The 24,732-nt window shown below is 42.5% G+C and overlaps 1 protein-coding gene across 1 annotated transcript in view; it reads right to left on the bottom strand.

The window, feature by feature from the left end:
- The window catches only part of LOC142210033 (piezo-type mechanosensitive ion channel component 2-like), an 83,983-nt gene extending 83,914 nt beyond the window's left edge, over positions 1-69 (bottom strand). The window contains exon 1 of the mRNA XM_075279063.1: positions 24-69. Within this exon, the coding sequence (XP_075135164.1) occupies positions 24-69 (46 nt within the window). The remainder of the gene's footprint in view (positions 1-23) is intronic.
- Between the last annotated feature and the right edge of the window lie 24,663 nt (positions 70-24,732).

Below are 24,732 nucleotides of genomic sequence, written 5' to 3'. Positions count from 1 at the left end.
CATAAACACGCAGGTAAGTCTACCTTTCATTGTAGCGTATGTTGGCTTCGACAGAAGAGGGATAAGCATCAGGTACACAAAATAGATGATGGAGAATCCATTGAAACGGATGCAAATGGCTTTAGGATACAAAACAGATATTCGATTTATTAAAATGATAATTTGATTCCAAATATATATATAATTTTTTTAATGATAGAGTAATATTTATACATCTTGCTGAGTAAAGAAGGATACACAGAAAAGCTTTAGTAACATGTATAAAGTCTCAGAATACAGCATGCCTTTTAGAATATAATAATTATATAGAATATTATATAGAAGATTACGTTCTTAGAGAAAGATTATATCAATTGTCTGTGTGACGTAGTGAATTTTGATACCTACCTGCCAGTAAGCAGCCAGGGAGGAGGAATCGAAAGACTAGCCCGCATAATAGTTCATTTGCCATTCTCTATACTAGTGAGCAAAGGCAGGTTAGGAAGGGCCAAGCAGTCCAGTCACAATAAAGTAGACATCTTGAATGCTATAAAAGTAGTATATTGGTATTTACATTTCATGTCCATGACAGATAAAAGATAAGTTCAAAGATTCACCAGAGTAAATGAAGATAAAAGACCCACCTGAGTGTCCACACTGGTCAGAGAGCAGACAGGAGTGAGAGGTCTTCAGTGTGGTGAGGGGAGGTGCCTGCAAGCAGAGGGAAGGAACATATTGATCCTGATGCCCTCATATCCCACTGCTCTCTGGACAATTCACACTGCTATTAAATCTCACTCCTCACCTTCTCCAGGCTCTGCTGTACACAAACAGGCTGCTCGCAGTGGAATACTGTGTATAGATTAGGTCTTTAGCCAAAGGTTAGGTCAGGGAATCTCAAACCCAACTCCACAAAGAGAAAAAATTGCTAGATTTTTTTTATATCATATATTAATTAAGACATGTCCCGTTGACTTGCAATAGAAGATTTCCTTTGGCAACAATTATTGATATTATATAGAATTACATTACAATATCCTACACATGGCTTCATTATTATTTTTTTCATACAGGAATGATTTTACAATCTATATTAGGACAAACATTATACAAAGAGTATTGCTGCCATATTATGGGAACTGTGGTCCTTGTGCTGCTGCATATAACAACATACAATAATACAATATGTGTGATTCTGATAGTAAAATCCGCAGCTGCTATATCAGAATAAGAAATTGTACAGTATGACTTCATGTATATATGGCTGATGATGCTACAGCCTTATAAATCAATATAAGGGTCTGTGGAGCTCCTGAACAAGTATGTGTGGGGTCCTTTGTCATTTCTTTCTCCTTTTTATTTTTTCTTCCCCTAAGGAGGGAGATGAAGAACAATAATGCACTGCAAGTTACCTGATTGTCTCAGATTGTCTTTTCATGCATTTCAATTGCAAAAAAGTTCCAGGAAGAACCTGGTACAAGAAAGTGGCAGATTAAGGGTACCATGGGCCCTGGTCTGTTAAGACATCTAGGCCCCCCTTCACGCCAAAGATCCCTGTGACATAATAATGTCCCATAATGGCTCCAATTCAGTATAATGCCCCATAATGGCCCCCATTTCATATAATGTCCCATAGTGTTCCTTACACAGTATAATGTCCTACAATGGTTCCTTTACACAGTATAATGTGCCATAATGGCATATAAAGGCGGTTGACCAAAAGATGTCTCTATATAAATTTTCCCAAAAATTTCAAGTTCGACCAAACACAAAATCTTTGGGATTCAGGGGGCCACACGGTGGCTCAGTGGTTAGCACTGCAGCCTTGCAGTACTGGGTCCTGGTGTTCAAATCCCACCAAGAGCAAAAAACCATCTGCAAGGAGTTTGTATGTTCTCCCCGTGTTTGCATGGATTTCCATCCCATATTCCAAAGACATACTGATGGGGAAATATGTACATTGTGAGCTCTATGTAGGGCTCACAATCTACATAAAAAAAAAAAAAAAAAAAAAAAAAAAAATCTTTGGGATTCACTTCCCCAAATTACTATTATACTCTGGGGTCTCTTCAGACCTCAGAGTATAAGCAGGGGAGGTGAGGGTACATAACCAACAGTGTCACTCACATCCCCTGTGTTCTGGCGCATCCCCTTTAGGATTTTTCCAAAGAGAACCCAGAATATAACAATGACAGTGCTAGATTAGATATATTTGGTCCAAATGAAACTGCTTGGCAAACCTCACAAACTTCGCCCAACCCATACTCACCTCCAGTAAACTCCTCTTCCCCGCCACATTATTCACCTATATTGGCAGGTGCTAATACAGATCATTACAAGGTTGGGTTATAATACATAAAATGTGCATTTGCTGCTGGATTCCCATGCAGCTTTGGATCCCAGGCAACCATACATTTCACATATATTATAATCTGACCCTAGTTACTTTTTTGTACCTGCTATAGAATATGCATCAAGCAAATAAATAGCAGTACTACAAGGTTACGTATCCAAACACTGCTGAGCTGACTGTCATTTAGAGCTACATACCAGCTACCTACAGGTACTTTCTACAGTGAAAAACAATCTGCATAGTCTCCGAATTCAGTCAAGCTGAAATGGAGTCAAGCCAGTACCAGTGGAAAAATGGTTATAGGGTCTACATGTTGGTTTATCACACAGTAAACCCTTCGCCAAAATAAATGGGCTATGCGGCAATCAAATAATAATACTACACTGTACCTAAATAACATCACAGTGGGTGCCATGATATATAGCTTAAGACCTCAGAGAAAGAGGTCCCGGAGAAATTGACTCTTTTTGTCCATGCTGTAATCTTAAGAGTAGTAGAAATCTAATCTCATCTCCGCCCATGGATGTGCCCCTTGTAAACCAAGCAACAAGACTGTCTCCCTATCTTTAAAGGAAATAAAGAAATTAAATTTAAGCAAAACCAATGCAAGAGTAACAGTAGCCCAACCAACCAGATTTCAGATTTCTTAGAAGCTGTTTTCTGCCAACAAGCAGACACCTCACTGGTTGCTTCAGGCATCACTTCTTCTCTGCATTCGCTTTTACAAACAGGAAGACTCATTTTCATACAATACAATATGCTATAATTCATGGCAAACACAAAAATCCACCTGTCTGAAATAGCCGAGGGGTATCATTATACCATTAGTCAGGACCTGAAGCTTTCTACTTCCCACCCACCACCATTAACATGAGACAGAGAAAGAGTTTACAGTATATCTATTGTTCAATCAAAACCAGTATCAAAGCACATACAGATACTGCAGAGTTAACCTGACTTTCTGACTTGGGATAAATTGCAGCACTCAGAAAACAACAAAAGCCAATAAAAGGTCATTAAAAAAAAAATTTATTCAAAGACTTTTTATTGGCCTTTGTTGCCTTCTGTGATATCAGGGTACAGCAATTTATCCCACTGCAGAAAGTCAAGTTAACTCTGCTTTATCTGTAGTTATTTCGGAGACAAACTCAAGATAATAAGAGAAGAAATGTTATTTTTACCTGGGTTATGGTCAAACCATTGAAATGCACAAAAGTGGTGATGTCAATTTAGCATGCCGCTGTCTGTGCATCATCTGGGCTGCAAAGAAAATGGAAGGTTATACTTATTGGCATACTTTCCTCACGGAATGAAGAGGAGGGACTCTGGAATCTGCCAGGGCTTGTACTGACCTCAAGATGCTTTTAAATAACATTTAAATAATAAAACATTAATCGAAGATAAGAGGAGCAACAATCTTAATTCTCCTGCACGGCACACAACCTGGTAAATGGTAGCGACATCCAGAGCTCAGATAGTCTGGACTTCAAAAATTCCATCTACAATTAGTTATAAGTCGGAATACTGTTAACACTTCTTTAAGACAAATGTGAAAAAAAGAAGACAACACATTACAATATCTTCATGCAAGCTGAGTATTGTGACCAAGGACTGAATGTGCAGTTTGCCTCAATGGTAGCTATTTCTTTGTAGTTACATGGGGCTACTGTATGTCAATTTACATAATATAGATGGACACCCCTGAACACAATTTTTTTTAATTTAAATAGGTCCAGAATTCTGTTGGGAAATGGAAATGTAATTGGAAAATAATATAATTTTTCACTATACAAATAATAATCTTCATTTGTAGAAACCATAAATCCCCTTTAAAGGCAAGTGCACTTGGCTATATTTTAAACTTCTATAGAAGTGAATCAGAGGACCTACACTCATGAAATGTGTGCAGGATCCCAAAATGGGACCTCTATCTGTCTAATATTTGTGGCTCGTCCTGTGGATATGCCATGAATGTCTGCGTTCATAATACCTTTTAAGGCTAAGGCCCCACGGGCTAAGGCCGTAGCGCTTTCAATACAAAGTTTGCAGAGTTTTCCTCCGCAGACTTTCTGTTACAATTATATCTATGCAAAAGCCGCCGGCGTTTCCGTAGATATAATTGACTGCTGCGATTTGCAAAGCCGCAACGGCTTTGCAAATCGCAGTGTGTCCGCACTGCGTTTTTTTCTGCAAAGTGGGCATGGGATTCGCATGAATCCCATCCCCTTTGCTTGCACTATATAACGCCGCGATTTTTTCCGCAGCGTCTCTGCTGCAGGCAAATTGCGGGGTTTACGTCCTGTGGGGCCCCGGCCTAAGGCTAAGGCCCCACATTGCGGAAACGCAGCTTTTTTTTTTTCTTTTGCAGATTTTGCTGCGGTTCTTTTAGCCAAAGCCAAGAACGGCTATGTAAGAGATGGGGAATATATAGGAAGCTCTTAGGGCCCCTTCACACGGAGTAAACGCGCATGTATTTTGGCAAAATACACGTGTAAAAATACACGTGTAAAAATAAGACTCCCATTGACTTCAATGACATTTTACACGTGTATTTTGACGTGTATTTTGATGTGTTTTTTTACACGTGTAAAAAAAATGCCATTGAAGTCAATGGGAGTCTGATTTTTACACGTGTATTTTTACACATGTATTTTGCCAAAATACACGCGCGTTTACTCCGTGTGAAGGGGCCCTTATACTTCTACCTTCTGCTCAATCCACTCCTGGCTTGGCTCAAAAAAACGCAGCAAAATCTGCAACAAAAAAAAACTGCGTTTCCGCAATGTGGGGCTCTAGCCAAAGTAGCTGAAACAGTTTTGGAGATGCAGATGCAACCCTACATGTCTGCAACTTTGACTTCGGTGGAAATAGTGTACATTGCACATGACATCTTAATCTGAGGGACAAAAGTTGTAAAATGGTCCAGTATTTTGCCTGTACATGTACTGACATAAAATAATGATTTGTATGGCTGCATTACGGATAAAGTAATATTAAATTTATTAGATTTTTTACTTATATAACTCCAACATATTCTGCAGTGCTTTACAAATATTGTCATCATTCTCTGCAGATAAGTGTGTGCTTATGTAGAAACAGCATCAGGTAACCACACAGGTAACTACAGTTATTGCTTCATGCTAATAAAAAAAAGTTCGTAGATAGAAGAGTAAAAATTCAGCAAATTTTGAAGGGAACCTATCACTCCATTTGGAGTCTCTAAAGCTGTAGCAGTGTTCACTTTAATACAACTAATAATATACTGTATAGCTTTGCTTCCATTCCAGCATTTGGAGCTGCTGGAGAACAGTCCAGGGTGACAGCTGGGTCTAAGATAGTCAGGTGTGTGTCCATAATCCACAGCAGAATACAGGGAACGCTGGTAGTTTAAGGGCCTCTAAAATGGTGACAGGATCCATTAGATGAACAGAAACTTTTGCCATGTATTATACTGCATGTCTTTTTCAATGATTCCACAGAATATAACATTATAAAGCCGGCCTCACAGAAATATGGAGATCTGGCATAGCCGGTCGCCGTGCCAGGTGCTTCCATTCATTTCTATGGGAGCGTGCTGTTCGGATCCGAACAGTGTTCGCTCATGTCTACTAGAAATAATTTAGATGTGTACCAAAAGAAAATCCAAAAGTGTTCAGAGGACTTCTAATGAGAAATTGGGAAACCCTCAAGCGTTAACCATTAAGATGCCCCCTTTCTCCCACAAATTCAGATGTTTATTTTTTTTATTTTTTTAAGAGAAATCAACAAGTCCATTAAGAGAGCGCTGCAGCTTTATAAATACAGTAGCTGCCACCACATCCCCACCACTCTTGACAGAGCTGTAGACACCTTCACTATTATTATCGGTTTCATTACCAGTATCCCCAAGAGAAACCAACAATTACAAGCTGGTAAAAGCAGACGGAAGTGCAGACGCCTCCCTCTGGAAAGACACTTCTTGTTGATCGTCTGCAACAGAACTTACTGGTAATTCTTAGACTTTTGATTTATGGAGAACATTCGCTGTGAGTTATCTAGTGGAACATACTAGCAGGTATAGAATTTAATATTTTGATATAATGCATTGGAAAATGCTTTAAGTGAACATTCCCTGCTGGCTCCAGATGTCTGTATAGCTGTAATAACAGATCCTGGACAAATGTAATCAGCAGAATAGAAACTGCCGATGATCAGCAATGGGATGTCTAGATATAATTGACAAGCTACCAGATACAGCAAATTTTAAAATGGAAAGGAAACTCAGGTCTTTCTCATCATCGGTGATGACAGGTGGAGTGATGAGGCCATTTTATTGCACAATATAGAAGTGTGTACTGTCTAATGTGAGCCGGCAGCAGGCTGGATGTGATGACACTGCATTATGTTAATGTGAGATACATCTCAAAATGTCAGGAGAGAGATTTGAAGACTGACCTATACATTAAGGCTGCATGCATTGAAATTATATTTTTTCTTTGGAAGACGGATATTAAATGTAAATGAATATTATTATATTGATTACAGGACGGTAACTAAGATACAGAGGCTTATGTACAGAGAGCAGTGCTAGTCGGAAATGTCATTATTCAGCCTATACAAATGAAACAAAAATGTGTGCTGTAAGCAGAAAAGCAGCTCGCAACATCCATTCTAAGCATTTTGTCAAATGCTCAACCGTTGCTGGTCTCTATAGTCACAGTTTCTTTGGTGTAATGATGCGTCATCGAGAAGTGATATCACCATAAAAGAGTCATTATGGCTGACACATCAGCATAGTTCTTTAATAACAAAAGTGCTGCTTGTTATCCGGGGCCAGGGTTGAAGGGATGAACATTGGCAACCATGGCAAGATCACACTGGATACTTCTCTTCTCAACAGACTGAAGAAAGACACATCCATCACTGCCCCCCATTAAAAAACTGATTACGGTTAAGGCCCCATGTGGTATCCCACAGCTAAAAAGCACGGAGGGGAAAGTTGTGGCGGCAACACATCACGGTTTTTCCTGCAGCACTTTGGACAGAAAGTTTGCAAATGTTTCCTCTGCGGACTGTCTGCTTGAGTTATAGTTTTAGCTACAGGTATAAATGACATGATGCGATTTTCAAAACCGTAACGTATTTTATCGCAACGTGGGGATGGGATTCGCTAGGATGGGATTCGCTAGAATCTCATCCACTTTGCTGTGCAGCGTTTTGTTCCGCAACTAAGACCCCAAGACAGAAATCATATATGGGTGATGGACCAAATAAATGGTCACAATCATTATCTCAAGATTACTCTATATGTGCGCAAAATGGAGGCTATAGGTACAAAATTAAACGTTCTCAAACACAGTTCATTCAGAGGGCATTGAGGCACAGTGAGGCCAAAAACACATAGGCCCCGATCACACAAGGCAAGGATGGCGGATTTTGGTCTTGATTCTGACGTGGGAAGCTGCGTCAGAATATGGCCAAAATCCGCCTGCCACGACTTCCGACATTTCGTGGCACTCTGATCCGGCGTAGGCCCAAATAAATGGGCCTAGTCTAGAGCGGGCTGTCGTGAGGTGGACGCCGCGGCTGAATCAGCCATGTAATCCACCTGAAGAAAAGGCAGCTTACCATTGTGAGGAGGCGGATTATGATGTGGATTCCCCGTCCAAAATCCACCCCTTCTTGTCCTGTGTGAATGGGGCCTAAGTAGAGAGACCTCTATGTTTGAAACTAAGAGAGCTTAAAAGTGATGCCTTCAGAAGTCTGAGTATTAGTATCCTATTTGAGTCCTTATTCACCAAATATTTTTTATATTTATTCTATGCTTACTTGTATAGCGCCATCATATTCCACAGCGCTTTACAGACCAAATACACTTATTGTTTTGACTGATCCAAACTATTTTTTAGTGTAAACTGTAAGCCAATGACTGGTCAGGTAATGGAGGGGGTGTACATCTCAATCAGACTTCTAAGGTGGGTGAGATGAGAAAACTCCAGGAATTTTTGTTCTCAGCAGATAACTTTCGTCTGCTGAGCATTTTGGAAAATGCTCAGTATTGGGCTGGATTTTTAGGAATGGCAGGTAGGTTGGTAGTGGGACCTGTCATTCCACCCCCCTCCAGTCCATACTTTGGGGATGTTCCGGCAGCGACTCAGCTGCAGAGAGTCTGCTCATCAAGGGAGCTTAAGAAACCAGTTCCAGCAGCAGACTGAGGGCAGAGCTTGGCTAGAGAGCCAAAGAAAGAGGTCATATTTTTGGAGCTGTGTCCTGAGTGATTCTACTGGCTTTTGATTTCTGTTATCCTAGGTGAGGTAACCTATTCTATGTTTAGTTAGAGCCTAGCCGGGCAGGTATTTATTTTTGTATTGTTTCCTTTTGTTGCTGCACTACCTTTTAGAGTGATAATAAACTCTACCTTTGTTTTGGACTAAAGAAACTGGACTTGTGTGTCTATGCCACCCCATCTAGCAACCCCAGACCCTGACAATACTAATAAAAGTGACATTTTAATTCAACCATTTCCATACTTTTTTAATGCTTTATTTCGTCATGGATTTTTTTGTGCATTAGATTTGCCCACACTTTTCCTTGTGCCATATAGAACATCAGTATATTTTGTGTGGCAGAGGGACCTCTGAGGCAACCTCATGATCCAGAACCTGGTAGCGACTGCTAATGCTGCTCCCCTTATAGATACATCCCTGGTGTTCTGAGCCTAAATCCAAGTGTAGCCTTAGGGTGCAAAATTACGCGCGCAAAAAGATGCACGTTAAAAAAAAAGCCATTGATCTCAATAAATAACTACATTTTACATGTGTATTTTTACACGTGTAAAATGGACAAAATGCACGGAGCGTAACTCTGTGTGAAGGCACCCTTAGCCTTACAGTCACAATACCTGGACCTCCAGCATTTCCAAACAAAACTTAGCCTTGTACAGAATGGTGATCTAGGGTTGGTAGGTTCACTGTAGGAGGCCTGGTTATTGTTAAAATACAGCTGCATTATTGCTGAATAAAATAAGCTCCATTGCCCAATTCAGAAATTTAACATGTGTTTGTCATGGTAAAACAGCTGGTTCTTGTGAACTTATCCTAGGTGGTCTCATGTGCAACATATTCCTTATACTAATATTGGAGTCATTTCTTTAAGCACATGGTTCGCAGCACTTTCTGTGATATACTCGTAGCTATGTAACATTAATGAAAACTGCCAAGATAACATTTTTGGAATGGAAAGACATCCCTGTTACGATTATTGTATATTGAATATCTCCTATTTACAGTCCAAAGGGACTGATGGGAAAAGCTGACTTACAGTAAGTAGTGTAATTGTCACATTACTGATTATTCCATCTCATAATATCCAGTATATCAGCCACAATCAAGTTAACTCTATGCATTCAGTTCATGAGCAGCTAATAGATCTACACAAGATGAATGCTTCTATAAAATCAGGCCTGGACTACAAAATAACAGAAAGTCACAGTAAGGCCACATAAAGGTGACCGTAGTTGATTTCAGTGATCTGTATCAGCATACATCTCAACTTTCAAACAACTGAAATAGGGACATAAGGTGCAGCACGCTGTGCTGAAAATTTTGCCCCACTACCTCTAATTCAGCCCCATCCATTTCTGTTTGTGGTCATACACAGTATAATGCCCTAACAGTCACCCTGACATGGTATGCCCCCACACTATAAACTCCCTCTCCAGATGCCCCACAGTTTAATGTCCACCTCCAGCTACTCCCACTGTATAAATTCCTCATCCAGCTTCCCTACAGTATAATGTCCCCCTCCAGTTGCTCCCACAATTTAATTTCCCCCTCCAGCTGTTCCAGTTTAATATCCCCCTCCAGCTCCCCCACAATGTAATATCCCCCTCCAAGTGCCCCCACAGTATAATGCTCCCCTTGCCACCACTGTATTATGTCCATGTCGTAATGCTTCCACAGTTTTATGTCCCTCTCTTGGTGCACTCAGGGTATCAAACAAACATAAAAAACACTTATCTTGCCTCATTCCCCTGCTGTTCTTCTCTTCTGTCTCTGGTCCGGAGAGAACAGTAGGTGCAACGTAAGTCACATCAATGCATCACACTCTGCATCTGAAGCAGAGACAGTGGCCAAATGGTGAAGCAAGAAGCAAATGGCTCCCTGCTTCACCATTGTATGTAACTCATTTGTGTCCTCCAAATGAGTTGAAGCCAGGACATACTTCCTGCCAACTGGGACAGCGGGACAGCACTAGAAATCCAAGACTGAATCTGGGATGGTTTAGTAATATGGCACACAAGGGCGTAACTACCGTAGAGGCAGCGGAGAAGGCTGCCACAGGGCCCGGCGTATTAGGGACCCAGTGACAGCCGCTACCGCTGTGTGCAGGGGCCAGTAAAGGAACATAATACTGTGTGCAGGGGCCACTCTGGGGGATAATACTGTGTGCAGGGGCCACTATGGGGGATAATACTGTGTGCAGGGGCCACGAAGGGACATAATACTGTGTGCAGGGGCCACTAAGGGACATAATAGAGTGCGGAAGAGGGGGCCGGTCGAGGTCTTCGACGTCGGTGTTGGTTGGGGGGGGGGCCATGTCAAAAGTTCGCCACGGGGCCCCGCCATTCCTAGTTACGCCACTGATGGCATAGTATAAGAGTTCATTCATTTCTATGGCCCCATAAACATGATTTTTAGAAAATTCACAAATTCTTAAAACTGCATAAACACTGATCGTTTGCCTAGCCTTTATCTTAGTGTTTGTTTGCGTCATCTATCCAGATAGTTATATAGAAGCATAACCTGGCTGACATGCTCTATGTTGCCCATTTGTATTTAGGACAGATCGGGGGTTTCACCTGCTCTTCTGTGGATCAGCCCAAGCCTGGTGTCTGAGCAGTAGAAACCATCCACAAAATGTGGAGCAGATCCTATCCCTGTCCATATTTTGGTCACAGACTCACTCATATAAGCATCATACAAGTGTTTATGCAGATCTGCGATTACAGGTAACATACTGGTGCAATGCAGAATATCATTTTTTGCAGACAGTAAAAACAACTACAGACGAGCCGAATTTCACAGTTGAGCATTGTCATGTGACTAAGCCCTTAGGGTGCTATCATATGTACTGTCTCTACTTGTGTTAACACATATGCTCCTTTTTCTACACCTATGAAAATGACTAACACTCATCAAGCATGCAAAGCTTTAGAGTGAGCAAAAATGCAGATGTGTAATAGCTTCATAATTTATTTGCCAACTTGTTTGCAAGGTCCAATTTTGGATTTATTCCAGCATCAAATTTATCACCAGGGTATAGCAGTAGCAGCTCCCTACTGCTTAATATGGTTCATGCTGTACTGGGTCAAAGAACAGCATAATTTAGGGGGGATTTACTATTGAAAATGTGCCAGAATTCTATAGAAATTTGCACCCAAAAACTGGCATACACGCTTTACACCACATTTTACTGGAGCTGTCATACTACAAAATCTCTATGTAGCTCCATTCTGCAGTTAGATTACTTCTTTGTTTGCTCATGGTTGCACCGCTAGTATTCTTCAGAAAAAAACTGAATTCATGGATACAGTGTACTGGTAGCAAAACAGACATGGATTTAATTTATTATTTGTCCATTTTTTTCTAAGTGACATTCAGATTTTAGGTATGTGTGGTCAATACAATACAAGATGTTTGTGTCTATTTAATGCTTAAGAGTCGGATACTGACAGAAGACATCAATAATGGGACCCAAGAGGCCCGTTGGGGATGAGTGGATTGCTATTATGCCTTTCATGTTTTATGCTGAATATTCCTCTTGCTTTTTACTGATGGTTACATTATATCTAGCATTGTAATGTCTGGGGACCCAGTAAGAGGTCTTTACATGAACATTAATGATGAGTGATCTAGAAAAGGGAGCTCGATTCCCAGAGGCCTCTTCTTGACAGCTGATGATGAAACAAGAGCACTTGAGGCATAGGGGGACCATGGTTCTGTTTAGGCGGAGGTGCAATCACAATATAGCCATCATATTTCCTTGTGTAAGTTGTCTTCAATTACCTGAACCCTTCCTCTTATTATTTAAAGTGTACCTCCAGTTTTGGGAAGATTTGGACATGTCATAGTGTCGGCCTTGCTGCAGAGACCACCATTGATCTTTGGAACATAAGCACCTAACTGAATGCTGCACCTCTTCAGTTCTGTTTTGCACTGCCCTGCTGACCCTGGGGGTTAAAAATGGTACATGAAAGTATACGGGCCCATACAGAGTCCGTACACCATTCTGCTTGTGTCTCTGACAAGAGCCCAAAATAGCTAAAGGAGCTTGGCACAAAAACCCTCACTGAACATAACCTATGACAATGTCATCAGAAGTTATCTTCAAGTTTATAGAAGGATGATTACAACAACTGGTTAACATTAAATGCAATAATATAATATTGCCTGTAATCTACCATGACCATAAATTGTAAAAGATATGGTATGCAGGGGCAGCGCTGCACCTCCCATGAGGCGACCTGAAGCGACCGCTTCAGGCGGCGCTGTGCCAGGCCCCCAGGGGGGGCGGCATTTTTGCTGACCTAAGCCAGTCCAGGACAAGCTGTCCTGGACTGGCTTAGTGTCACCGTCTCGGCAGCCCGGCACGGGAAGCGAGCGGTGGATTGGGGAGGCCTTGTGGACGCAGCGCTTCTCCACCGGCCTCCCCTCACACTCAGGCAGAGAGCAGGTCCTCTCCCTGCCTGCTCTCTGCCTGCTAACGCCGCCCCGTCCGCTCCGCCCCCTCCTTCCCGGGGGGTGGTGGGTGGGGCGGCTTTCTGTCGTCCGCCTCAGGAGGCATAATAGCTAGGTTCAACCCTGTGCAGGGGTGTAGCTGGTGGGCAAGGGCGGATCCAGAGTCGGGCGAGTCGGGCAACCGCCCGGGGCCCCGCGCCCATCGGGGCCCCGCGGCACGGCCCGGACCTAACAAAACGCAGGTTGGTTGGTTAGAAGCGAGAGGCCCTTAAAGGGGTATTCCCATGTCCCTTACTCACCAGTCTTCGCTGCTGTAAACTCTTCTTTCTTCCTGGTTTTCTTGCGTCAATTGGTGGGCGGGGTTTCATATGCAAAGTCAGCGGCGAGATGACGTCACTTCTATGCCGCTGGCCTTGCGTGCGCACTCCCGATGCAGCTAGGCATCGGACATACAGCTCTGTAAATAGATAGTGAGACCAGTCCCCCATCCTTCACATACCTCACTCATTTCCCCCTCCTCTATCTGAGAGCAGGAAGCTAGGTCACATGTGTGGTGCAAACACAGGAACTAGTTTAAAAAAAACGCCTCAAAAAACGCATTTTTAGGGCTAATTTTTTTCAAAAAATCCTGGGGGGGGGGACCCCCAGACCCCCCGTTCAGCGCTGAAAAAAAAGCCTCCCATTGACTTCAAACGGTTGAAAATGGTACAAGGTAAGTTGGTGTTACCAGCTTTGTGCAGCAATTGGCTGCCATATTCTACATTGTTCTGCATCAGGTTTCCGGTTATGGTAAGAATATTGTAAAGTAGATGGAAAGTTTATAAAAGCAACTAAGCAAAATTTTCTATTTAAAAAAAAAAATGTTGGCCATTCAGTCAGATGGTCATGTGACATGTGACATAAATTATGCCATTCTCTGCCCCATGAACCACTTTAACCAGTAGGCAGTCTATGGCAAGACCTCCTTACCACAGCTATGCAGAATGTACTTATCGCCACTAAATCTTACATACCACCTGAGCTTGAGCTAGACTTTCCCTCGCAACGGGCAAAGGCTCAGTTCTCTAAGTTACTTTGTATCTAAATACATAGAAGTGGCTTCTTGACGTAAATCCTTATAAGGGTTCACTCACACAGAGGAAAATGGCACTGAATTTGGTGCTGAATTTCAGTGCTGAAAAAAAAAGCCTCCCATTGACTTCAAACAGTTCCTTTTTCCATCCACTTTACAATATTCTTACCATAACCGGAAACCTGATGCAGAACAATGTAGAATATGGCAGCCAATTGCTGCACAAAGCTGGTAACACCAACTTACCTTGTGCCATTTTCAACTCCATCCTCAGTGACATATTACACTTTTCTCTATCAGTCTCTTCTATATACCACTGACTTGCTGTAATGTTCTTCCGCTGTATACATGACTGCCTTGAGAGACAGGAATGAGAAGTTTTACATCCTCACACTGTTCATTCACCAACTCCAGTTCTTCCCATGATACACTGCGGCTTTACAGAAAAGGCGGGAAACGTCTGGAGTGGTGTCAGGTATTTTGGCTGTAAGTGACTAAAGAAAAATTGTGTCGTGACAAATAAATAGTTGTAGAATGAGGTGAAATAGAAATAACAACACTGTGTGAGGCTCTTACAGCTGTGATATAGGAAGGTTTTAAGGAAACACTGCATTTTCTTTTTATTGGCGTGTTTTAAAAAAGAATTACAGAAGATGGGAAGTTTAGCATATCTGTATAAAGGAGTCTTACAGTGTTCGCCATTGTTTTCTATTAAACTATACAAGAAGTATGTTACAAGTAGCAATCTGGTAGACAGAATGATAGAACCGATCTCACATGGAGGTACTAGTAGCAGCTTTACTCACAAATCTAACTCAGTCGTCTGTCTATATAAGACGAACAAGTCTAGAACAGATATAAGGTTAGGTTAGGATTGAAGCTATAGATATGGGAGTGGAGGGAGGGAGAGTGTCAGTAGTCGCTCTTCTGTTATTGATTATGGGGGTTTAGGTAGTTACCAAAGTCAAGTGTCTTGGTGGTCTCATGAAGAGGTGGGCCTGGTCATGACATAAATAAAGTGTTGTAAGGTGCGGAATACTTGCCAGATCAATTGGAATTGTTGAAAGGCGCGAGTGGCTCTGGTTATCCTGTATAACTCATGTACTATGCTTAGCCATTGACCCAGTGGTGGTCTGGATGGGAAGTCCAGAGGAAAGATAATAGTTTCTTGATGGAAGATTGAGAAAGATGTTTTGAGGGGTTATTGGCAAAAGGGAAAGAATACCTTAAAAGAGACTGTAACCCAGATTTTAATGTCATTTACCTCCATAACCACACCTCCATAACCATTGTCAAACGGAATGATGAACTACTGATCCCTGTTTTAAGTCACTTGAGGACTTGGGATGAGGTTGTTGTTGTTCCTGAGTACATTGAAGTAATGACTGACAGGAGTTCCAGTCAAAATGTCTGCCCTATAACCACTGAACCACAACTTACTGCAGTAATATACAGTATTTCCTCAATACATTTCCATTTTATGGATCCATAAATCTTTTTACAAACCATCATGAAAGTTACTTGTGTGAACCTTGCCTTAGTTTTTCCACAGACTCTGATAGTTTTTTTTTTTTTTGAAGAAGACACTTTTAACTTGCAGTGGTGAAATATTAATATCCTTATTCAGTTTAGTGTACTGATCTGTTTTCTATTGATGATAATATACTCACTAGCAAAAGAATAAGATGTTTACATGTCCATGTGGCAGGTCAAGGGCCACCTGAGGTCCAAGTGTGTCTGCTGTACAGCCTAGGATGAAAGGAAATCTAAACACATAGAGCTTAGCACTCATTTACCCTGAATGATCTGCGGCATCAATGCAGGAGGAATCCATGGCCACCGAAAGCCGTGTTGTCTATTCTGAGCAGGGTTTTTAGAAAAGGATACTTATTCTTACAAACAGAGAGCACACTTTTAGTTTGTATCACAGTGCCCTCTAGTGGATGTATGCCTAAAGAGGATCAAGGCTGTTGACACCTTAGGAGCATTTTTGTTTTGTTTTTTTTTTATCAAAATTTTATTTATTGGAGAATCTTCCGGTTTGTCTTATGCTGTCTGCATGTACTGCCAAACGTAGCTGATCATTCTCAACCAGTATAACATCTGTCAGATGTGCGTTCACATATATCAGTGGCATCAGATTTTTGTCCCTTAGTCACTACAACTGACGACAAGACTGATGCGAAAATGCGTCAGTTGTGAGCAGGCTTTTTCACAAATTTCTACTCCAAAACCATAAGTTGTCATCAGTTTTTACCATGACAGTCCAGAAGGCATGATGGGCTGCTGAGGCTAAAGGTATGTTAACTGGGTTCTACCACCAATTAAAAGACCAAGCGGAATACCAGAACTTATGGTATTTTTCAGACAAAAAGACTATAAGACGCACCCCAGGTATAGACAAGAATAATTAGGTAGGGGGTGACTAATGTGGCATTATACTGCATCGGGAGCACTAATATGGCATTTTACTGCGAGTGAGGACATTAAGGAGCATTATACTATAGGGGGACCCTAATAGTAAATTAATGCCCCCACACAGTATAATGCCCCATTATTGTGCCTTCTCACATTATCCTCCTAGGTCTCCTCCACTGTATAATTAGTGTCGCTGCACATAATTAACAGCGGCCGGGAGAGAACATTCATCTCCTGCCCACTGTCCCCAAACCCTGATACGTTACACTAAGTGGTGGCAGGGATCGGCAGCCGTCCATGCAGCCTAACCAAGAACCCTCAAATATGAAGACAGTAGGGAAGATTACCAATCCCTGCTGCCTCTAAAGTCGTGTCTAGAACGGGGTTGCTCCTATTAGCTCCTCCCTCCAGCAACTCCGATCTAGTCACCTCACTAGTGAACAGTCTAGAATGGAGTTGCTGGATGGAGCACCTGCTAGTTACTGCAGGTAGGTCTTTTGGTTTTTTAGAGTTATAGTAGGTCCAATGCTGAGAAAATGCAGCTTTTCGCTGCAGATTTTTTTTCTGCAATGTGTGTATTTTGCAGGTACTATAAGGGTAAGTTCACACCAGGTTTTTTTCTGGGACTGCAGGGGAAGCATGCCTGGGGGCATCTAACGTGCCCAAGTCACTGTATTACATCGGGATCCCTGTCAGCTTGCGATATGCTTGAGCTGACTTTTTCCCATAGGAATGCATTGACCAGCGTTGATTGGCCGAATGCCATACAGAGAACAGCATTCAGCCAATCAACACTGGTTCTGCCGGAGGAGGCGGAGTCTTATATCGGACCAGAATGGAGACTGCTGTGGACTGATCTTAGACTCTGCCTCCGTCGGCAGAACCAGTGTTGATTGGCCGAATGCTGTATGGCATTCGGCCAATCAACGCTGGTCAATGCATTCGTATGCGCAGATGTAGCAGTGCTGGCCGTGCGCTGAGCTCGGCTACTCCTAAGATGCTACATCGGAGATGACGCAGTGCTGGCCGCACGCTCAGCTTGGCTACTCCGAAGATGCTACATCGGAGATGAAGCAGTGCTGGCCGCGCGCTCAGCTTGGCTACTCCGAAGATACAGCCGAGCTGAGCGCATGGCCAGCACTGCTACATCGGAGATGAAGCAGTGCTGACTGCGCGTTTAGCTCCTACTTCGAAGATGCTACATCGGAGATGAAGCAGTGCTGGCCGCGCGCTCAGTCGGCTACTCTGAAGATGCTATATCAGAGATGAAGCAGTGCTGGCCACACTTAACTGAACTTGGATTGTTTTGTAAAGAGGAATGGTCCAAAATACCTTCATCCAGGATCCAGGAACTGATGAAAAGCTACAGGAAGCGACTAGAGGCTGTTATCTGTGCAAAAGGAGGATCTACTAAATATTAATGTCACTTTTCTGTTGAGGTGCCCATACTTTCGCACCGGTCAAATTTTGGTTTAATGCATATTGCACATTTTCTGTTAGTACAATAAACCTCATTTCAATCCTGAAATATTACTGTGTCCATCAGTTATTAGATATATCAAACTGAAATGGCTGCTGCAAACACCAAAATATTTAGAACTAAAAATGATTAAGATTAATAGGGGTGCCCAAACTTTTTCATAGGACTGTATGTAGCACAGTCAGTGTAGTGTTCTGGGGCCCCACTCTGGCTCACGGGCCCACCGGGTTATTAACCCTGCAGCATAGACCATCTGGACTCAAGGCTGATAGTTCTTACCTACACTGATATATTGTAACCAAACCTGCAGCACAGACCTGGACTCAGAGCTGATAGTAGTTCTTTTTTATAACAATTATATTTCTCCAGATCTTCTCCTAGCCTTTGTAGATGTAGCTGCGCTGGGGGCATCCTGCTGGGTACTTTTTCCTTCTTGCATCATATTGTATACCTTGCAAGTGTCATTGGTCTGAAAGTGGGATAAAGTGTAGGGCATGCAGAGTGCAGCATAGTACATTTGCATATACTAAGCCATGCCACCTGGCAATGCTTCAATAGGTAGCTCCCACCCAGTCCATAAGAAGACCTCCCAAATGGAAACTTGAACACAGATGTGAACCTAGCGTAAGAATCCAGAGCAAGTCTCTGGGGGAGCAGGGAGGGGTAGGGACAGGTGGTCACTACTATCAGGAGGTCTCTAAGGTTATGGGGAGCACTTACATGGGGAACTGAAAAGGGGTTGGAGGTGCACCATCAGAGGTCTCTGAGGAGGGTGATGGGGGAGGGAGATTACAGGGGGAACTTAAGCCCAGTTCACATCTGCGTTTGGTATTCCGTTCAGGGGGTCTTCTTGGGGATCCCCCGAATAGAAACCTATATATATTAAAAAGCGGTTAGCTAAGAAACTGCACGGACCTCATAGACTATAATGCGGTCTGTGTGGTCTCTGCTCGGTGTCTGAATCGTGGAAAGAAAAGTACAGCAAGCACCAATACTGAAGGGAGGGAGGAAGGGGATGAGCTATGGATGAGCAAGAGGGGCAGAATACATTGAGAGGTAAGTCCCGGGACGTCTCTGCAGCACATGCAGACAGTTCAAGGGGGCGTTCACACTTGCCTGTGTCAATCCACCAGGTTTCCGTCCTCAGCTCCGACGAAACTGGACAGGGGACGGCTTCCCGTCGGTCAGCTTTAAAACCCATTCATTTGAATGGGTTTTAAAAACAAACCGCTGGTGTCCACCTTCAGCCTCTCCACGAGCAAACCATTTTTTTTTTTTTGGCTGCACACAAAGTCCTGCATATTCAACTTTGTGTCCAGCCAAATAAAATGGTTTCCCCATGGAGAGACTGTAGGCGGACACCAGCGGTTTGCTTCTAAAACTCATTCAAAAGCTTACCACCGGGAAGCCGTCCCCTGTCCAGTTTCACCGTGGCTGAGGACGGAAATCCAGCGGAATGACACATGGCGGACATGGGCACGAGTGTGAATGACCCTTAACTGCATGCTGGAGTTTTGCAGTTAAAACTGTCTGCATGTCCAAATAAGGGGCAAAGTGTAAGAGTGAGCACCCAGCAGACTAGTGGGCCCCTTCAGGAGTATGGGGCCCTGGTACTTGCCTGGGTATGCCGAGTGCTGACGCCGGCCCTGGGTCTTAAACAAACTTATTGGCACTGTCTCTTTCTAAACAGTTTGTGTGACATTGGCACCGGGCCCTCTTTATCCCCTTTCCTTTACGCTAAGGGGGAGGTTTTTGCTGCATCTGTGGGAGCGAACATGGGTGGCACCTGATGTCTGGCCTTGTAGGCAGCCAAACCCACAGCATAGTAGCGGCTAGGACAAGGCATTCGGAAGGTAGGAGTCTGGAATTGATGAGCAGATTTTGCCTTGCCATGGTGGGAGGGAGCAGAGCACTTGTCCAGGATGGTTGGGAGCTACGGTATGCCTATTTTCCCTCTCTGTGACGTCCGTGAAGTCACATGAAATAATCTATCGCTGGAGGCGCTGACTAAAGCTTATTTTTGGAGAAGGGTTTATATTTCATGCCTACTCTAAATACCCTGCAAAATCAAGTTAGGGCTTATTTTCAGGGAAGGGCTTATTTTTGGAGAAACGGGTTATTCAGCTCCAGCATCAGTCTAAGGGTCCATTCATCTGGAGGAAAATGGTCCTTTATTTGGCCTCCCATTGACTTCAATGGGTGCCACTAGGTTTTTTTTCCGCTAGTGGCACCCATTGAAATCAATGGGAGGCTTTTTTTTCAGCGCTGAAAATTCAGCGACAAATAAAGCGCCATTTTCCTCCGTGTGAATGGACCCAAAATCTGTCTTTCTTCTCTTTCATTTACTGTCCACTCCTCCTTTTTCCCACTCCATAGACTTCTATAGACATTTGTAATATGAGTCATACGACCAGAACTCATTCTCAAACCAGATAGAAGAGCATTTTTCAGAGGGAACGTAATATTAGTGGGTGGGGGCAGAAAAACAACTTAATGAAAGCAGACATTTTCTCTGATAGACTAAGGACCCATATAGTGAAATGTAGTTAATAAAAAATGCTCCAGAAAAAAATCTGATAAAACGCATTATATTTATTTTGTGCAGCATTTCTCAATGATTTGTTGTACTGATTTTCCCATTCTGGATTTTTCAAGCGGAATGGGAAACGGAATCCCTGGACGGAATTCGGGCGCACGTATGAACCCAGTGGTAGCCTTAAGATGTATTATAATATTTCTTACAATCATGTATACTTTTATAGAAGAGTCTTAAGCAACCATTGTACTTTATTTTCAAGATAACAACGATACTTGGCAACATCTCCATTTAAACAATGTGCTTTATAAGTGGTAAAGCAATGTACAGAGTTGGGAATATAAAAAGAATACTGTCTATTTTTCTTTAAAGTTACAGCATGGAAACTGCTGCATGATAACAGAGGAATTCAGAGTGTGAATGATTGTATGTATTTGCTTTGTGAATTAAGTCTTGGTTAATCTGTGTAAGTTTTATCAGTTCTTTTCATGTTTCATATTCAATATGGGGCCACCAACTGCTAGCTGCCCTGATAACACAATCTCCGTGTATAGTCAGACATCAGCACGCATAATACTCTGCTTTCCTGGAACATTGTGAATATTAGCATGTATAGGCTACATCAGACTGGGAGACCCAAAACCTAGAGACCTGGAAGAGATAGAGGGGCACATTTACTTACAAGAAAAATTGACATCATATCGGGTCAGCAACACATTTATCGCCTAGTGAGTTATGTGAGCTCTTTAGGATGTGGTCTTGTAAAATGCATAAAATGGAACTAAAAAGCAATGCAATAAAAAATAAATAAACTAAAAATACTGATAAACCTAGGTCAAATTGTTCCATGCACCTTCTATTGCTATATCGAAGGTGAATAATCACTATAATCACTATGGGACAATTACTCAGTCTAATACAGCTCACAGAATAGAATAATCTAAGTGTAAAACTTAAAAGAAAAAAGAAAGTGGATTGAGCAGAAGGGAGAAATATAATAGCTTCCTATATATACTCCATTCCTTCTGTAGCCATGTTTGGCTTTGGCTAAAAAAAAAACCACAGCAAAATCTGCAACAAAAGAAGCTGTGTTTCTGCAACGTGGGGCCTCAGCCTTAAACTTCTTCACAACTTTATCTCTGATCTGTTTGGGGATGGCGTGTTCAGGGTGATGAGCGGTGTTACTTTTCCGCCACTCATTGCGCTTTGCATTTAGGCCAAAAAGTTCAACTTTGGTCACATCTGACCAGAACACCTTCTTCCGCATGTTTGCTGTGTTGCCTATATGGCTTGTGGCAAACTGCAAAGGGTAGTTCTTATGTCTTTCTTTCAAAAATCTTTTTCTTCTTGACACTCTTTCATGAAGGCCAGATTTATGGAATGCATGTCCTATAGTTGGAAAGAATTTTTTACTTGAGCTGTGGATTTCTGCAGCTCCTCCAGAGTGACCATGGAACTCTTGGCTGTTTCTCTGACCAGTGCTCTACTTGCTCAATCTGTCAGTTTATGTGGACGACCATGTCTTTGTAGGTTTGCAGTTGTAGAATACTTTTTTTCCATTTTTGGATGATGCATTGAACAGTGGTCCTTGGGATGCTCAAAGATTGGGATATGTTATTGTAACCTAACCCTGCTTTAGGCTGAGGACCCACGTTGCAGAAACGCAGCTTCTCTTGTTGCTGATTTTGTTGCGTTTTTTTGAGCTAAAGCCAGAAGTGGATTGAGCAGAAGGGAGAAGTATAATAGCTTTCTATATATACTCCATTCCTTCTGTAACCATTTTTGGCTTTGGCTCACTGAAGGCAATTGTGCACACTGGATTTTATTTAGGGGTATCAGAGTATATCACACAGCTGACTTTGTCCCAGATTAAAGCAGTCCATCGGGGATACAGGAAATACATATAAGCCCCTTCTTTAGCTTCCTATCTGGCATGTTGAGGGAAGGAAGCCTTCTCTATGCTCGCGCCCTTTCCCCCTCCCTCAGCATGTTTTGCCTCTTTAAGACAAATGCTGTGGCACATCAGGTGGTAAGTATAAAAAGCTTCAGACTGGCTCAAGTGGACCCAGGCAGGTCTGACGCCTGGCCACATTTCTAATGGCAATGACATTAAGCCCCTTTCCAATAGAAGCCTGCCCAGGAAAAGGGTATAAAAATAACAAACATTTATAATCACCTCTACTGGGAGTCCAGCAGTCCCACATCATCTTCTGGCCTCTTGCTGACATCATATGTTCTGGACAGAGGATGTCAGTCACAAACCTAAAGAGGAAACCATTGAAGATAGTGGAGCAACACGAGGATGCCCAGAAGAGCTAAGGCCTCTACTTATTATACTCTGGTGTCTGAATAGATTATATACTGGGGGGCATTATACTGGGATCCCCTCTGGGGAGCATATTATGTTGTGTGGGGCCACAGTGGAGCATTATACTGAAGAGGCACTATATTGAGCCTATTATACAGTCTGGGGCTGCTGGGGAGCATATTATACTGTGTAGGGACACTGCAGCATTATACTGGAGGGGCCTCTGGGGAGCATACTATATTGTGTGGAGTCACTGTGGAGCATTATACTGTGTTACACCACTGTGCATCATTATATTGGGAAAACACTATGGGGAGGCTATTTTACTGTAAGACTTATATGCACTGTGGGGAGCCTATTATACTGTATGGAGACACTGTGGAGCATTATACTGGGCAACCTCTGGGAAGCATATTATACTATGAGGGAACACTGTGGGGGTATGATACTGTGTGGATGCTTTGGGAAGCATACTATACTGTGTGGGGCCACTGTGGATCATTATACTTGGTGAGGGGACTGTTGGGAGAAAATTATATTGTGTGGGGCACCTGGGAGCATATTATATTGTGTGAGACTGCCAGGGAGCATATTCTACTGTGTGGAGCATTATACTGTGAAGAGTGTGGTCTCTGGGGAGCATATTTTACTGTGTGGGGCCACTGTGGGGTACTATATTGTGTAGAAACACTGTGGAGCATTATATTGGGGAGGCTTCTGGGGAGCATATTATACCGTGTGAGGACATTGTGGGGTATTATACTGTGTGGGGGCTCTGTGGGCAGTATATTACACTGTGTGGGGCCATTGTGTGGAGCATTATATATCATGTGAGACCACTGTGAGGAGGCACAGGAGAGCATTTTATACTGTGTGAGGCTTGAGGCCGCTATGGAGAATTATATACCATGTAGAGCATTATACTGTGGAGGGGAGCTGAAAATTCTTGATGTTAGCCCTGTATCCTATGCCTGCACAACTCTCTCACTAAAATCTTGGGCACACGTGTAGTGCTCTATTTGTGTTAAGAAGTCAAAACGCGTTGAGGGAGAATGGAGAAGAGAATGGGGGAGAACATGGAGAAGGCTTCCTTCCCTCAATATGGAGCTAAAGAAGGGGCTTAAATGTATTGCCTGCCTCCAAGCGGGACTGCTTTATCTTAGGACTAATTCAGCTGGGTGATTTACTGACTTTCACCTTGTGGCTGCAGCCTGTTTCCTTGTTTGGAGGATAATGCTATTAGAGATATGTGTATTCTGGAAATAAACTCTCCTTCTCTTATTTTACCCTCATATTGTAGCATTGCCAAGTATATACGGTAAGTATAGCATTTTCACTTGTTTCTTTTTTATTTATATATCTTAAATAAAGGTTGCTTTAAATTTAGGTTACTCCATTCTGTGAGCTAAATTGAAGATTAAAGAGGTTATCAATGGAAAAAAATATTTTTAAAATAGGCCAGAGGAGGTGAAAAAAAATATACTCACCTGTCCCCAGTGTCCTCCCAGCGCGGCCCAGTCCTACTGCTCCGGTGTCTTCTAGAAATGAAACTCAGTGGCATAACTAAAGTCTTGTGGGCACTGCAAACTTTTGTCTGGGACCCCCTACCCCCTCCCTAGAGCGAATTCTTGATTGCGATGGTTAAAGGTGTTGCAGCAATATCTCAGATACTTGAAAGGGATACAGCTTTAGTACTCACAACTGCAGTTATCAAAAATACGGTGAGTGAGTAGCACAGTGCCTGGCATATAAACAATACTGAGACAGTATATTATGCTCCAGGGTGTCCCCCACACAGTATTATATGTGCCACAGTGGCCAACATACTGTATTATATGCGCTACAGTGGCCCCCACATTGTAATTATA

The sequence above is a fragment of the Leptodactylus fuscus genome, chromosome 6 (assembly GCF_031893055.1).
Source record: "Leptodactylus fuscus isolate aLepFus1 chromosome 6, aLepFus1.hap2, whole genome shotgun sequence".
Lineage (NCBI taxonomy): Eukaryota > Metazoa > Chordata > Amphibia > Anura > Leptodactylidae > Leptodactylus > Leptodactylus fuscus.
The sequence above is the reverse complement of the archived record's forward strand: the minus strand, read 5'-3'. Positions and strand labels throughout refer to the sequence as shown.